The sequence below is a fragment of the Odontesthes bonariensis genome, chromosome 1, assembly GCF_027942865.1.
Source record: "Odontesthes bonariensis isolate fOdoBon6 chromosome 1, fOdoBon6.hap1, whole genome shotgun sequence".
Taxonomy (NCBI): Eukaryota; Metazoa; Chordata; class Actinopteri; order Atheriniformes; family Atherinopsidae; genus Odontesthes; species Odontesthes bonariensis.
Window position 1 is genome coordinate 28,872,616 of NC_134506.1, and position 17,840 is coordinate 28,890,455.

Genomic DNA, 17,840 nt, shown 5'->3' on the forward strand with positions numbered 1-17,840 from the left:
GTTTAAGGCTGTCCTCTCTGCTTCCTGTCAGAGACTCGTCCTGACCTCAGGTTAGAGGAGATATTTAGAGTGTTGCCACCTGGTCATTGGCAAGTAGAGAGATTGAGAAAAGGTGGTGGTTTATTACATTCATTGTTCATTTTATGAATAATCTACGACACAACAGCTATCAATTTGCACTGCAAAATGAGTATATTGTAAATGTTTTAGAGATCTTCTGAAAATCTAAGCTTGGGCCTTTTTAAAAGAAGTCAATCTTTTATGTGTTTATGTGTGCGCCAAAGTCTCAGGTGAAAAGATTGGACCTGCTGCGATTAATCTGTTTATGTAGCTCTACATTTTATGTCTACTAATTAACTGAAACATGCAAATGGAATGGGTAAAATGTGAGAAAAAAAATTGTATATAATTGGCCTTTTTTCCCCTTACTGTTCACTCATAAATTTGGAGTCCTTCATGTATTAATTTGTATTTTGCTGCTTTGTGTGAGCTACATAAATTGTGGTTGTGTTGATCTCTTAGGGGCCAATAGTTCTTGTTCATAAGTACTGTGATTAGAAGTAAAGGTCTATTTAATGCCACAGATGAGCTGCATTGTTTTTATCTATCGCTCTCTATCTCACCATGTTTCTGTCCCTCATACTATCAGGAAAGAACTGTGAGCTGTGTATAAGTGGGTTTTTCAGACTGGCGGACTCGGATCCCACTTCAGTAGAAGTGTGTCAGCCCTGTGAGTGCCACACTGCTGGAATGGTCAACGGCAGCATAGAGTGTGCCCAGGTACATAAAAACACAGAATGTAAAAGACAGCAGTTGTTTAAGTGTTTCAACTCCTCAACTTGGTTTCTTTGCTCTCTCCCCGACCGTTTTTCTTCTTCTCTTCCTTGCATCTTGTTATCTCTCCCTATTTCTAGACAGGAGGTCAGTGTCGGTGTAAGGCTGCAGTAACAGGGCGCCAATGTGCGGCCTGTTTGCCTGGTTGGTATAGACTCGATGCTTCAAATCCAAATGGCTGCATTTCCTGTAACTGCAGTAACCGAGGTGTCATCAGCACATCAACGGGAGCAGATTTCAGTTGCAACCAAAACTCAGGACAATGTCGGTGTAAACCCCATGTTATAGGTAAATCTTTGTTTAAAACTAATGGAATTTTTTACGTTTTTTTTTTGTCTTTTGTGTTGTATGTGTCAAAGAGTAACTGATTGGCTAAAGAAAAATCTGCAGTATTTAAATCTTGGAGTTTTACCACATCAGCTGTCTGGCTGCTAAAATAGTTATATTTTTAAAAAGTACTTAATTGATAATTCATTCTTTTTTTTTATTAGAACAGTTTGGCCCTGATGATTTGAAACCCGGTAAATTAGTGTCTTGTTGTAAATCAAAAACTTTGCGGATGGGAGTGTCAAGGTCTGTGGGTGAGATCTTAAAATATCCCAGGTCTACAAACACAAGCACAACCAACTAATTTCAGTGTTGAGCAAACAGTCTAACAGGAGAAGCACAAAGTAGTCCAGACTTTCATACAAGCAGTTGATAATCAGCAGCCTCTAATTTAATAACGGCAAAGGCACAGCTCGTCTCCTGTAGCTGCGGAACAGGCCATATAAACATTAACCTGATTACATGATCAGTTAAGATATTTAAGATGTGCTCTTTGGTAAAAAAAAAAAACTTGTTTATGGGGTCTGCTTTGATAAACAAACTCCTCCAAGAGTGTTTTAAGACTTTACTGTCCAGTTTGATTGCATTTGAATTTGTTATAGGTTTTTTTTTGTTTATAATTCAGGATCCGATAGTGCACATAGGTGCAAAATAATCATTATATTATAGTTAGTTCACAGTTAATATGCAGCCTCATCACAAGAACAAGGGAAATCTTTTGGACTTCCGGGATTATCAGCTATGACTGTAGCAGACTGTCCAACCCTGGGATACTGTATCTATAAAGAGCTTCTTTCCAGAAAACGAGGGCATGTGAATATCAACTTACTGGTGCTTACCTGCTTGGAGAACCTGCTAGCCATTTCATATTTCTCTCTAATTAGAGATAATGTAGGTGAAAATGAACCCAGGTATAGTACGTCACTTAAAACACACATTAAGAAAAAAAGAGCAAAACATAAAGAGCTGCAGCGTCATTGAAAGACTCCTTCTAATTTGAGTTTTCAAGATACTTTTAAGTCTCTCCAGGCAATTAAGTATAGCATATCTTTGGAATCAATATGTTGTGGGTGACATCTTTTTCTGGCAATCTGAATGAATTAAATTTGTGGAGAAACTCGCCCTTTCACACTTCCCAGCCGTGTTGCAAAAAACCCTTCTCTCCTTCTAGCAGCAACTATCGCAGCCATGTGAGGTGCAAAAGACATTTCGCATACGGCAGAGTTTAGTTAATAAATCGACAAGATGTATTTACAAATTTCCTCTCTGAATTTTGTGCTCGGAAAGGGAAGCTTCCATAAATACATATCCAAAAGCCACTGTGTCTTCACCACTCAGGAGTGGGGTTAAATTATCACTGCCCTAATTTAGTAAATCCTGGCAATACATTGCAAACACCAAAGCAGGGTTTCTGCCACTTGCAAAGCAATAGTAAATCTGTCCCCTTTTCTGATTAACTTTCCAGCAACTGTTGATGCATATGAGTTTTCATTGAGGTGCACACAAAGAAAAAGTGAATACAGTGGGTGTGCATGAAAAAACAAACATGCATATATATATATATATATATATATATATATATACACATACACACTGATGAACACACACATTCATATCCAAAAGTGTTTTGGCAGCCAAAATAAACAGGCTTTTCTTCTGGCGGTGCTTCCAGCCGTTGTGCCTCTCTTTGTGATAAATGGTTTCACTCTCTCCCCTGTGTGTCTTTGAAGACCAGGCTCGTATGAAATGCAAAACTGGCCAACACTCCTCAACTCAACGCATCATGCTTATTGCTAAGCCTTGCTATCAAGGGTCCGCGTTGTGTTTGAGAGTGGGCTTGTGTACTGTATGTGTGTGTATGTGTAAGATAGCTGAGCGTGGCCATGTGTTCATGTACTTTTGTCTTTGCCTGACTCTATGGATCGTATTCTATGGAAGAGTTTTGTGTGTACAAACACATCTGTGCATGTGTGTGTGTGTGTGTGTGTGTGTGTGTGTGCGCACGTATGCCATCAAGGACTAAGCTGGTATTTAATTCACTAATTCAATGCCGAGTTGATTAAAACAAACTGCTGCAGCTCCCCATATTTTTCACACTCCTTCTTACAAGACCCATTTTTTGTTTTTTTTCCGTCCTTGTTTGTTTGGTTGCTCCCACAGGTATTTTTCAGAAATGAGATTTGATTATGGCAATTTATTACCGCCAAGCTGATACTTTGAGTTGAGCAATGGCAGGAACGCTTCAGAAGGATGGAATTGAAATGTGCACACACACACACACACACGGATACACACATGCAGAAACACGTGCACACTCATAACAAGGTGCCAGAGTGCAGTGTGTACATAATAGTGTTTGAAATGGTGATGCATGAGCCTGTTAACCAGCTGGCTCCTGATAAAAAGCCTGGCCATGTCCTCAAAACACACACGCACACACACAAACACACGTGTACACTTTGCCATGTGGACATTTCAACACAAAATGCATTCTTCCTGTTCTGATTTGATATTTTTTAACACCCCTGTATTTTCTTATATTCTCACTTTTGTCTCCTTTTAATTGACCTCGTACTTTGACCCTTTTGTCGTTTTCTTCCCTTTTTCCAGCCCTTGCTGTTATCGGTGGACATTTTTTTGTTTCAAAATTGGGGTTCACAAACGCTAACTTGTTCATCTCATATCTAAACAGTGAAAAAGGGAATGTGACTTCATTAGCAGCTCTCTGTATAAAAGACTTACAACTGTTTATATAACCTAAAGTTTTGATAGTAGAAATGTGTGCAGAGTGCAGTATATCAAAGAACTGTTAGGCTCCTAAGTATCAGCCTGTCAGATTGCGTATTTACCACTTCTTACTCTCATTGTACGTTTTCACTTCTACACACAGATATGTATCTTCACTGCACTATTATGAAATATGATCTATGGAGAGAAATATATTCATATCTGTAAAATCATTAAAGTGGGCCGGCCAGGGGAAATACCAAGTGTCTGCTGCACAAAGATATACACACACATGTGCATTAACACATTTGTACAGGTGTGTTTCTATTAATCTATGTGCGCACACACACGTTTACAGCCACCCACATATGAACACGTGCTCCCTCATAAACGACTGTGGTGACTGCATTGCCCCAAGGCATCCATTTAGGGACAGATTGCCTGTCATGGAATACGTATGGCATATTCAAATAAGCTCTGCACGCGCACACACACACACACACACACACACACACACACACACACACACACACACACACACGTACACACACTGCATAACTTGCCTTACAGTGTGGCATCGTGACTGCGACTATTAAAAACTCCAACTATATAGACATCGTGTTTGGTACTGTTTATGATTATTGTATGTAATGCTAAGCAGAACTGAAAGGGTTTAAGAAATAATTGACCATAATGTCCAAATGATATGTTAATTGAAAATTGAAAAATAAATTAGGAAGACCAGTAAGCAAGATTGTTAACTGATTTCAGATGCTTGACTGCAGGTCTCGCTTGTGCCCCTCAAAATACCATTAATAGGTGAATGAATAACGGAAGGCCTTGAATATTCACATGAAAGTGATGTTTGTTTACTCTTCTGTTACAAGTCCAAATATATTCACCTTTGTCAATAATGAATGCTTTTAAAAAGATACATTTTCAAGAGATTTAAACATTACCTATTTCATGCCAATTAGTAGAAGACGTTTTTTTTCTCCTGAGCATAACTCACAGATTCATGCTTTTACTCGATGGTGATTCACTATTACTTCTATATTTTATTTTTCTGTCACTCCTCTTCTCTCCCTCAATTTTTTTCTACTAGCCACATAATGTATTCATTTATTTATTTTCCTCAGTAAAATTAAGTGTTTGGCCTTAGGTGAGTGATCCATCATATATAGAGGGCCTGGCCCTAATGATGGCAGTTTTATTCACTCACCCACCATTTCTCTTGCTTTCTCTCAATCACAAACACCCACTCACACACGCTGGTCTGCACACTGAGAGAGACTAAACACTAGTTGGTGAACAAGAGCGCACCTATTCACTGTTTTTAGGTTTATTTGCCTTCCTGTTTCCGTCAATAGATCCCTCTTCTTAACATTTATCCAAATATTTTTTCTTTCTCTCTGTTCTTTATCACTTCTGCTTCCTCTCTAGGTCTTTTATGTGACCGCTGCGAGTTTGGTTATTGGAACCTTTCCTACCCAGAAGGCTGCCTCCCATGTGACTGTGATCCCCTGGGTTCCCTCAGTCCATTCTGCGAGCCTGAGGGGGGGCAGTGCCAGTGTAAGCCAGGGGTGGGGGGTCAACGATGTGATTCATGCGGCAGTGGCTTGTATGGTTTAAGACTTGAGGGGTCCTGTGCAGCCTGCAACTGCTCACATGACGGGACAGTACCTGGGACAGGCTGTGATCCATACACAGGACAGTGTGTGTGCAAGGCATGTATCCCCTTTTTCAAGCTATGTCATATTTTAATTACTGTTGGTTCTAATTACATTTTTAAATTGGGATTCTGAATCAGAAATGTAATGTATGTATGCCCTAGTAAGCAGTGTTCACTTTCAAGATTTACGTTCAGTTAACGCAAAACAGAGGCTGCTTATTTAAAAAGGGTTTAATTTTCAGAGAAATTTTAGAAGCAGGTTTTTTTTTTTGTTGTTGTTTTTTTAACAGTTTACTCAGGATAAAAGAATCTGAACCTCACTAAGATCAAGCACATCATTAAAAATAATTGTAGAATATTAAAAAAAAAATAGAAAAAGTGAATCAGTTTATGGTCAGATCTATTCTTGAAGTGAATTATCTCCTCTCATATTCCCTTCTTACCTTCCTCCGTATCTTTTTTAGGAAAATGTGGAGGGCCGTCGCTGTGACTCTTGCCGTCATGGTTACCACACCCTGGAGCATCGAAACTCCCTGGGCTGCCTACCATGTGTGTGCGACATAAGCGGAACTGTGCCAGAGGGTGTATGTGACATGTGGACCGGACAATGCCCATGCAAGGAAGGGGTGGAGGGCACGCAGTGTACCAGCTGTGTCCACAACTACTATAACAGGAGTATAGATCTTGAGAGTAAGAGAACGCAGAACTGAAGCCAAAATACTGTATATCCAACATTAGTTACACCTATGTTATTCAACTGTTTAAGATTCTCAAGCTTTTTGGTTATTGTAAAACTTTTGAGTTGGTGCATTGGAAGTGAGCAGCCATATAAAGTTGTTCTTTTGATATGTTTGGTTTTTTTTACTTTGGCAGACGGTTCGTCTCAGGGCTGTGTGCCATGTATCTGTGACCCCAGGGGAACAGTGACGGGGTCAGTCTGTGACAGTACCACAGGACAGTGTGTTTGTGTCCCAACACGCTATGGAAAAGACTGCAGTAGCTGCCGACTTGGTGAGTTACAAATACAGACCGAAAGAAGGATGATAGATGAGTCAAAACTCTTTGGGTCGAATGGTGAAGGATTAAGTAATGGTGCTTAAGTTTTTAAGTTGTGTGTTGTTATGCGCCTTGTGCCAAAGTGGTACTCAGCCATTCTTCTGTTGATGGCAAGTTACAACACCACCACCACCACATTGGGGAAAGATTGCTTTTTCTCACTCATCTGACTTTCTGTGTGTCAGAGTGTGTGTTCTTTGTCTATGTGTGTGTTGGTGTTTGTGATTAGTCTTGTTGGAACTAACACATAACGTGTCAAGGACAGAGAAGGACCAAGATCAGAGTGTGTTAATGTAACTCAAGTTGTGTGAATAGACATGTTTTTGAAAAGATGTGGGGGGGGGGGGCTTTACGACTTAAGAATAGCAAAAATGTTCAAATGTAGGATGTTTGAGTGGGAAGAAAGTTATGGATTTAAATTTGTTGCTGTAATATCTAATTATGTCTTTTAACTCCTAATATGTCATTGCATTTGTCAAGATTCATTTCTATATGCTGCGCATTTTTAGTTTCTGAATTGCCTGCTCATGACATGGTCCACAGTAATAGAGTTTTGCCCTCCCAAGGAGTTGATATGAACATTTAATTTGTTTATTGGCTGGCATGCCATGAGAAAAATGAACTGAACTGATTTATGCTTTGAACCTGGAGTGCAAAATGTAGCCCTATACACTTTTATGGCTTTGTATTAAAATTTATTACAAATAAATGGAAAACAGCTGATACTATTAGATATACATGGGCTGAAATGGCTGCTAAAAACTGCACTTGGCTGCATCCAAAGTCAGTCACTCATACAGAATTGTGAACATCATCACGTGGAGGGAAGAATTATAGATAAGAAAATGAAAAATAAAACAGGTGGGGAGAGAAGCACTGCTAAGCATGGATGAAAAAATGTTAGACAGATAATGCACACAGGCTGATCAAAACACTATTATTTTTGTTAATTTTAACATTTCTTTCTGTCCAGGCTTCTACCTCTCTCCAGATCACGGTGCGTGTTTGGAGTGCGACTGCCATCCTATGGGAGCATTACAGCGTGACTGTGAGAGCCAGGCTGGACTGTGTGTGTGCGCTTATCCCTCAGTTGGAGGGCGACGTTGTGACCAGTGTCGTGAAAATTTCTTTGGGTTCAACCCTGGTTTGGGCAGGTTAGCATTCAATAAATGTCTCACACACAAGTGAAAACCATAACTGACTGTTGTACACCTTGTAGAGCTTTTATAGATGAATTTACCACATGTACTAACAGATTCATCCACACATGTAGCTGTGCATATGAGTACACACAGCAGCAGGTGCACTTTATGTAAAGAGAGTTTGCAGGTTGGTGGGCAGACGTATGATTTACATGAGTGAAGAGGTGCTTTGACCTTTGGTGCTCATGTTTTTACATAAAGGGAAGTGAAGTACTTGAAAGAGAAGAGAGGAATGACTAAAATATAAGAGAAAATTGGGGACAGGGATGTCCTTACATAGGTACACGTTAACAGCGGTAAAGACGGCAAAAGCAAAAGATGCTCTCAGCAAAAAGAAATACGAAAATATAAACAGAAGTATGTCAAAAAGCATGTATGAACACAGCCTATGTCAAACTCATCATTTTTACCACTTTTCACTGTACCCCCTTCCTTATTCTTACTTTCTTTTTTAGCTTTTTTGACTTTAATTCTGTTTATGTAGAGGTGAAAAAGAACTAATTAATTTTTGAGAATATTACTGGTGATTGCTTTTCTTGTGCGTAGTCATTCCATATAGTAAGTTTGTTTTTTTCCCATCGAAATATCATTAAGTGATTTTGTCCTCCCCCTTTCAATCAATAGGCTTAATTGCTAATGAATCGAGACAGACTGATGTGTAAGCAGTTGGCAGAGAGTAGTAGTGTGTCTATAAATACTGTATTCTAATAATAATTCAGTCTGGAGAGATGAAACTCTGGCACATGCACTCATTCACTTATGTACACAATTTCCTCAAGCTTTACTTCTAGAAGTGTGTGAAAAACTGAGAGGACACTGTCAGAAAATTGACATGAAACCTGAGATGAACATGAATGAGATTACATGAATATTTGTCATTGAGTGTCATTCTCTTCGGTTTTAATTCAAAGTTGATGTTGACATTTACCATGACAAATTTGACATAGGTCATAAACATTACCTAACATGTGTAATCATCAAACTTAAGAAATTATTGAGCTCTGTTTGTTGATAATGATAACTGTCATGTATGTTTGGTTTCGATATTGGCTGTCATTAGACCATTGTAACTATCATGATCCGTCCTTTTCTTTTACCTTTGTAAAATTTGCACCAGTAAGTGATAGACCAGTTTAAAAATAAATATACATGAAGAAAAAAAAATCATCAAACATGATTTTAACCCCAGGGGACTGCAACTTGGTCCCCATGTTTACAGAGGGTCCCCGTAAGTTGATATCCTGTCAGGCTTGGTACCCACAATGACATTAAAAACACACACACATGCAGCACTTTTAGGCTCATGAAAAAAAGAAATACTGGGCGTGATGTTGGTGTTTTCTTTCTCCTTGAGAACAGGAGTGAAGGTCGAGTCACTGTGGCATTTTGTGTACGTGTTTTTGTATATATGTGTGCGTGTGTTTGAGTGAGCACCAGTTGACGGGACAAATTTTCAGCTCGTTATGAGGCTGTGGCTTTTCACACAGCAATAAAGAAGGTGTAGTGGTGGGTGAGAGAAACACAAAACGTGAGTACAGTGTGCTGTAGGATGAAAAACACACACGGGTAATGTCTGTGTGTGGGTGACAGTGACATGGTTTATACTGTCTCACTACCAATCTGGTGTGTATTTGAGTGTGTGCCAAACATCTTCCAATGTGCAGACTGTATTACACGCGTATGTGTGTGTGTGTGTGTGTGTGTGTGTGTGTGTGTGTAAAGGTGTGAGGTGGCTGGCCGGATGATCACCCACTGCCCAAACCCTTTGAGAGTAACACCACACCGGTGACCCAGACGGAGTCATTGTTACAAATGCGCACACACACACAAACAGACAGTCACACGCACACGTGCTTTGGCAACTCTGCAGTCTCTGTGAAGTAAGTTTCACAGCTACAGGGTGGAAGGTGGATAGTTGGTGGTGAGGGTCTCCCTCACAGTGTTAAGGAGAGGACCCAACACCTCTCACACACACTCCCGATTGCAAGTTAGTTTTGAATTTTTGCACATTCATGCAGACACATATTTCATTTTTTGCCTAATATGCTACCACACCCAAGGTACAACGTTCCTAGTAATTGTTTTAGAAATATGCAATCTCCTAACCACAGTCATAATAAATTCTGTGCGACTGATTTAGAAACTCCTACAAATCTCACAGGAAGTGTGTACTTATTTAATTTAATCAGTATCCTTGATTATTCACAATGAAATGTTATACTGTATGATAGTTAAGTATACTTTTATATGGAAGTCAGTTGTAATATTGTGTTAGTGTTTTCATGTAGTTTCAACCAGCTATATTTTTAACCACTGCTATGAGGTACTGGAACTTATCTCAGCTGACATTTGTGTGGTGCATCCATCACGGGGCTAGAACAGACATAAAGATGTTCTCACTTTTTTTACCTTTAGCCAGTCAGGAATAACAGCCTCCCTTACTTTGACTGTCTTTGGAGCACCCAGAGAAAATCACAGGGACAACATGCAGACTCCACACAGAATGTGTTTGAACCTGAGAGTCCTGGACAGGACAGTACACGGCGATCACATCTTCATTATCTTTTTATTTCTCTTTGTTTAATGAGATAGATGCCAGCCTTGTGCATGTGACCCAGTGGGCAGTGTCAATAGTTCTTGCCATCCAGACACAGGGGTATGCGTCTGTAAACTACTGGTAACTGGAGACAAGTGCGATTCATGTCAGCCTGGAGCGAGTCATTTTGATCCAGAGAATCACTTTGGCTGCAGCAAAGGTGTGTTTTATGTTTTAATCAACACACACGCAAACACAATCACATTGGCTGGACAGAAGAAAATCTTTACTTTGTTCTAAACAGTGTTCCATTGTGCAAAACCATATGTTTAATCCAGATCGTTTCTTTTTCAAATTTTAACTGTTTATATTTCCATTTACTTTATTTGTCTGTGCAGCACCCTCCCAGCAGCCTGCACCAATAGGTTTAGCCCTCAGTTACTCCTCCATTCGTCTCTCTTGGCACCCACCTGATTCTCCAAACTCACACAGACTCAACTACACTGTCCTCAGGGATGGAAAGTCAGTGCATACTCTCCACGGTCACTATCCTTTCAGTATGTATTAACACAGCTTTTCTCACAGTTTCAATATTCTCAGTCTTTTAGATTCACATGGCAGAAACATTCCTTTTTTTTCTACAGCTATAAAATTATATTCCCATTTATTTCTTCAATTTTTCTAGGCCCTGAATCCTTTGTGGACAACCGTTTGTTTCCCTTTACCAACTACTCTTACTGGCTTATAACAGCTAATGTAGCTGGTGAGACAATAAGTTCATCAGCCTCATACCAAACTTTAGGTGCACCACCTGCAGCAGACCAACTTCATTTGAACCTTCTGGGACGACCCGGTCCAGCCAGTGCTAGCTTTAACTGGACCACACCCAGAAATGATACAGGCCCAGTTGAGAGGTAAGAACTGAGGGAAAGCCGGGGGGGGTGTCTATCAGGATATAGACGATGAGCACAGCAGAGATTAGGTATAGTCAGCAGAGGTAGATTGCAGATTAAATTACACAAACTCAAATTTGGGGATCTCCAAAGTGACAGTGTTCAACTGTTCTACCTGAAATCCATATTATGTTTCAGAATGAAGCTACCAAAAGCATTGTAGTGATCAGTTTCTATATATATATAGTAGCAGAAAAAAATAACAAACTGAATGTGAAATAAACATGTTTCTTGGTAAGAGATTAAACCACCATGTACACAGTTTATTGGTTTTCTTGTTTTTTGTCTCCTGTAGGTTTGTGTTATCCTCAATGGAGTTATCTCCTGGAGAAGAAGCTGTCACACACTACACCGGCTTATCCTCAGAAGCTGTGGCAAGTGGTCTTAAGCCCTTCACACAGTACACTGCAATACTAAAGGTGAGCATGGCAAAGAGCAAATGTTTCTAATTCATACAGATACATTTTTTTTAAATAAATTGGTCAATCAACTCCAAAGAATATATCAAGTATTTGATTTTGACATTTCTTTTGTGACAAATACCTATCTTTAGCATTTGCTTGTTTAAAAACTGAATTTGTCTACAGGCATGCTCTTCTGGAGGATGCACTTCTACCCGACCACTGTCTTTTCTGACAGCTGCTGCTCCACCCCAAAGCCAGCCTCCTCCCAAAGTCACTGCTACTGGACCTCATACACTGCATGTCTCTTGGAAGCCCCCTAGTCAGCCAAATGGTACAACTACAAACACACAGAGATACTTTCCGGTCATGTAACGAGAAGCATTACAGAAAAACATGCAAAACAATCTGTACTCACATTTGAAGAGTACACAAGATTTACGTGTATTGCAATTACATTACAACACAAATGCATGTCAGACCAGGAGAGTAATACAGGAGAATGGACACAAACACAAAGATGAGTTGTTTTGTAACCACATAACACATGCCTGGCAGCAAGACTATAGGCTTATGTCATTCAAAAATTATGAGCATCAACATCACCACACACACACACACACACGCGCACACAAATATACACACAAAAATACACACTGAACGAGAACTGCCTTTGGTAAATCCAAGGAGCTTTGTACTGGCTCAAAGGTTCACTGTTATACAGAGCCCTGTAACCTGGGCTTTTCTTTGTTTCCGTCTCTCATCTTTTTTCCCAAAGTCATCCCCAATGCCACACGAACTCTTACATGGCTTTTTCATTGTCTCTTTTTCCATCTTTAGTTAAAAACAAATAAGTCTCACACTGTCCCACATTGTTTCCCTGATAATTACAATAAAAGCAATTATTGCTTCTCTGTATTTATTTTAATAACTATTTGGTTTAGGGTTAACTGTTATTTTATTATTATTTTGCAGTCTGATTTGATTTAACATTTTTTCCTCTTTCTGTACAGGTGTTATCACAAGGTATGAGGTCTTTCTGCGTGGACCAGTGGAATCACAGAACCTTTCAGATCTTACTCTTGAGAGAAGGGCGTTTAACAGCACCGGTTGGCTGGATCCAAGTGTGTCAACTAAAGGAAAACCATCCAACAGAAGCACAATGTCACCTCCTGAGACTAGTACAATTATAGAGGGTCTACAGGCGTATTCGACTTATCAGCTGAGAGTTGTGAGCATCAGCAGTGCAGGAAGTGTCACATCACAGTGGACCACTGCCCGCACCATGGAAGGAGGTTTGTATGGGTCATGATCATGAATAACCCTTCAACTTGAGTGACGGAGGGCTTAGTTTTCCAAAACCATTCACTGGAGACATACTCATGATTTTAATGACATTGTAGGTTGACTCAGAAGTATGGTCTTGCCAGCATACCTGTCTTGCCAGAGCTTTAGGGGTTGAAGGGAGAGTAAAATAAGTTGAGCATTGCCTCCATTTACTGTTCAGAAACCATGCCTCAGGAGTGATTAAAAAAGTGAGACAGAATTCATGTCATAGCGCAACACTAGACAACATTATGATACTGTGTTGGTCCTGATCATTAAGCTGATGCCTAATTGTTAGATTTATGCTCATTCGGCTCTCATTAGTACCCCTTAGATGGGTGCTCATCAGCTGGCTTGATGGAGTGGTTACATTCAAAGGCTGTATCTAGGCAAGGGAAACGGGTAAGGTCAGAAGAGTAACTAAATGAAGTCAGGTAAATTTAGGCGAGCAACTTCTAGGCTAGTAGGACTGCAATTGTTACATAAGAACATAAAGAGAAAAAAACAATATTAAAGCTGGACATCCTTGTGTGGCTTTATTCTCATGCAGAAAAATATTGAAATACATATAGATGTATATTTATCGAGATGAATAAATTTAGCATTTTGTATCCTTTATTGTATAGCAGGTTACTGTTAAGGTGAAGGTTGCTCCTTAATTAAATGTTAGCTAAATAGCTTGTTAATGCTGTGGTTCTTAAGTTTAATTAAAACAGAAAGGTCAGAGCAAAAGTAAAGTTTAGAAACTCCAGAAAATGTAAGTGATGATTTGGTTAACATCTTTTGTGCTCAGTTCAATGAAAACCCACAGACAGGTTTATAAACAATAGAGCTTTTTAATAAAGAAAAAGTCAACTTTACATACAATAACCAATCAATAAAACACAGAGAACAGGCTGAGGAGTTTAGTTAAATAAAACTAAACAAGGCATAGAAAGCAGAAGGGTAATGGCACACATTATATTGGGTAATAGAATATACCGTAGGTGACAAAAATCTGCCAGGAGAAACGAGAAGGCAGAAAGTACAACTATGGCTGCAAGAGGCGAGTGGTTTCACAGAACAAGAGGAAGCAACTGTGCAGAAAGAAATAAGTCTGAAAGAATGACATAGTCCATGTCAAGTCCATGAACCACACTGGAGTCAAGAAAGAAAAGAAAAAAAAAACAGGAAAAACTGTGATTGATTCTACAGAAAGGAAGTCGGGAAGGAAATAAAAACTGCATGTGGGGGAGGGGAAACTCATTAAGGTATTTGAATTTCAAAGAGATGATATGGTTCATTAGGACTAAATGATTGCCTCCAACATCACTCTAAGCTGTGTGTCTGGATAACAAGCATATGATAACACCATTTTAGATGTGGAATGTGTGCCAGTGTTTTTTTGCACATGTGCTGTGTGAAAGGCAAGGATATGACAGTGGTTATGTCTACCATAAATCACATTTCACAGCAATATTTCACAGTTAGATGCCATCAATTGTGGAATAGAGAATCCCTCTCTCTAATCTGTCATGTAATTGTGGCTTTCTAAACCGTAGAATTAAGGAACACTCAAATCCTTTAAGTCCACTTAATAGCCACAAAATCATGATTTTCAGTGTATGTTTTTAAAAAAGTTCTGATACTCTTAATGAACTTGTTGTGAACCTATTTTTAATGTGTTGGCTGCAATTCAAAGAAAAAAACTTCAAAGAAAACTAAGAATTGAGGCTCAGTAGTCTAATCCTTTGAAAATTAAATGAAAAAAATAGGTTTATACTCAAAGAGCATTAACTTCTACTTTTTTGTTGGTGTTTAGTGGGCAAGTGTTGAAAAAATCTAGAAGTAAATGTTGAATACAATTGACTAAATGCAGATGATGAGCTGTATGAACGAGTTCACCCTGTTGCTTCTCTCAAATTGAAGACATGTCTGAAAAAAGCATAACTTAAGAGGCTAAATATACATGTTAAGGAAAAAATATGGTTTGACTTTCCACCAGTAGGATAAATGAACACTTTGAGGTCTTCTGTCTCCCCTTTAATTATCGAATGTTAAAACTCCAAGACCATCATCTTAGACTAATGTGCTGTCTCATGTTCTGCAGCTTCACAGCTAATTTGGCATTTTCCCTGTAAGTTGATATGGGCAAAGCACGTTTGTTTGGTCCCTTACTTAATATGCAGAAGACCTCTGTAGCAAATTAATGCGGGTTGTTGTTCAGAGACCATAGTTGATCTGGTCTACTTTATGTTTTGCTTCATGCTGCTCTCTGATTGCCTATATACAGTGTTGTTTCCATCTTTGTATAAACACAAATACCAAATGATATCCAATTGAATGAATGAAAGTCTATAAATCCAGTCAGAAGGAGCAGTTCTCCACCAGGGCCAGTGTCCTACAGTATTTGCAGCTGTGATAATTGATCCACGTCTGTACAAAGTTTTGTAAAACTTGGTTTGTTCTCCTGGCAACTGGGATTGACGATTAAATTTTTCCTATTTGTGGTTACCATAATTGTGTTAAATAAAATGGAAAATGCTACAGTGACCATTTAAACACGGAAAAAAAAACTGAAATTATTGACTTTCATAAAGTACACTATATTGCAAAAAGTATTCGCTCATCTACCTTTACGAAATTAAGTGACATCCCATTCTTAATCCATGGGATTTAATATCACGTCGGCACACGCTTTGCAGCTATAACAGCTTCAACTCTTCTGGGCAAGCTTCCCAAAAAGTTTAGGAGTGTTTTTATGGGAATCTTTGACCATTCTTCCAAAGCGCAATTTTGAGGTCAGACACTGATGTTGGACGAGAAGACGTGGCTCGCAGTCTCCGCTCTAATTCATCCCAAAGGTGTTCTATCGGGTTGAGATCAGGACTCTATGCAGGCCAGTCGAGTTCGTCCACACCAAACTCGCTCATCCATGTATTCATGGACCTTGCTTTGTGCACTGGTGCGCAGCCATGTTGGAACAGGAAGGGGCCATCCCCAAACTGTTTCCACAAAGTTGGGAGCATTTGTTCAAAATCTCTTGGTATGCTGAAACATTCAGAGTTCTTTTCACTGGAACTAAGCGGCCAAGCCCAGCTCCTGAAACATATTGAATATTTATTACTGTTCAAAGCAGTTAATTCATTTTCCATCGTCTTGTGGCATTTTCAGTCAGTTGGTAAGTTATTTGCATTTTAAAATGATATACATGTTTAGTCAATGATGTATTCATCTGTAACTAATGGCAAAAAATGTGCCTGTGTTTTTACGTTTCCAGTCCCAGAATTTATGGCTCCTCCAGATGTGTTTGCACTGTCGTCCAGCAGTCTCAATGTTACATGGAACTCTACTGAGGGTCAAGGGTTCATCGCCAGAGGGCAGGTCACAGAATATCGAGTCAATATACTCACTGAGCAAACCACCAATCCCTATGCTCCTCCAGTTGTTAATCAGGTGGGCTGAAACACACATTTGATTGGAAATAATGAGTAAAAAAAAGGAAGGGTAAAAATGACTATATAGATTAGTTTTGTTTTTTTTTTAGGAAATTCTGTTGGATTAAATCCTATTTTTGACTTTTATTGTTAAGAAAACACTTGTTTTTCTCCTCTGTTTATCTTATCTAAGTTTTTATTCTTTATGCTTTTCTGTGGTTGTCAGGTTTTACATTTGGTGGGACCATCAACACCGCCCGTTTACGTAGTGAAAGGATTGAAGCCTTACCATGTGTACAACTTCACTGTCACGCTCTGCACAAAAATGGGTTGCACTACTAGTCTGCCAAGCACAGGACGGACCTTACCAGCAGGTAGAAGAAAAACATCCATACTCATCCATTCATCTATTCTCTGTGCTCACTTTGTAATTTGTAGGGTAAAAGGGTGTCAGGAGTGTATCTCCACTGAAATGGCAGTTTATTACAGGGCTAACAGATTTTTCAGACAACCACGCACACCCACACTCATATTTACAGCCAATTTGGAATCAATATTTTACCAAATCCGAGTCCTTGGACTGTGAGGGGAAATTGCAGTACTGGTAGAAAATCCACAAAACGCACAGGGACACACATGCAAATTCCAAACAGAAAGACCTCAACTGAAGCTCCAAGCAGGAGCCTTCCTTCTGTGAGACAGCAACTGAACACAAGCCTCTTACATTAGTGCCCGCTCAAAAAGGATTACAGCCAGTGCTGACAGCATTGGTCATGCTAACCAGAGGGAATGTTCATGGTGCATGGCAGTACAAACAGTTTGCTGTTAATTACAAGGAAAAAATGTGGCATAGCGCACATTTCCTGACTGTCATGAATCAAAAACGCAGGTTGAGGGAAACACACATACTTTGCCTCTGTACTTTTGCTCAGATTTGTACCTGTTTCTGAAGTGGGATGAAATTGCTTTGTTTAACACCGCACACACAAATCTCTGGGACTGAGATTAGCACTATTTGATCTGAATAAAGTTATGTAGACACGCACATACACATGCACAGCAAAAAAAAAATTCAGTGGCTTTGTCAGTTTCTTTCTACACAGTCTATTGCTTTTGATCTCAATCCACACTTTACTTCTTTTCCTACCTGGCCCTTTCACTTAAACACAAATAGCACATTGCAGCAGGGTATCATATATAACGTTGCAATACATATATTACATTCACATGCACCTTAGACCCCACAACACACTTTTCCATCTGTTTTCTTATGGTCTGTATTCTTGCTGCCGATTTTATATTCTTTCCTGCTTTGCTTCTACTTTATTTATCTCTTCATGCAAATAAACAATGCGAATGGTTGTGGAGAAGCTTTCATCTTTAAATGCTT

The 17,840-nt window shown here is 39.3% G+C and overlaps 1 protein-coding gene across 1 annotated transcript in view; it reads left to right on the top strand.

Moving 5' to 3' along the window:
- ush2a (Usher syndrome 2A (autosomal recessive, mild)) overlaps positions 1-17,840 on the top strand; it is a 222,274-nt gene that overhangs the window by 48,776 nt on the left and 155,658 nt on the right. The window contains exons 13-26 of the mRNA XM_075463126.1: positions 650-780; positions 915-1,122; positions 5,332-5,615; positions 6,025-6,250; positions 6,434-6,571; positions 7,590-7,770; positions 10,411-10,574; positions 10,753-10,911; positions 11,040-11,268; positions 11,603-11,726; positions 11,895-12,042; positions 12,722-13,003; positions 16,294-16,469; positions 16,677-16,824. Of these exons, the coding sequence (XP_075319241.1) occupies positions 650-780; positions 915-1,122; positions 5,332-5,615; positions 6,025-6,250; positions 6,434-6,571; positions 7,590-7,770; positions 10,411-10,574; positions 10,753-10,911; positions 11,040-11,268; positions 11,603-11,726; positions 11,895-12,042; positions 12,722-13,003; positions 16,294-16,469; positions 16,677-16,824 (2,598 nt within the window). The remainder of the gene's footprint in view (positions 1-649; positions 781-914; positions 1,123-5,331; positions 5,616-6,024; positions 6,251-6,433; positions 6,572-7,589; positions 7,771-10,410; positions 10,575-10,752; positions 10,912-11,039; positions 11,269-11,602; positions 11,727-11,894; positions 12,043-12,721; positions 13,004-16,293; positions 16,470-16,676; positions 16,825-17,840) is intronic.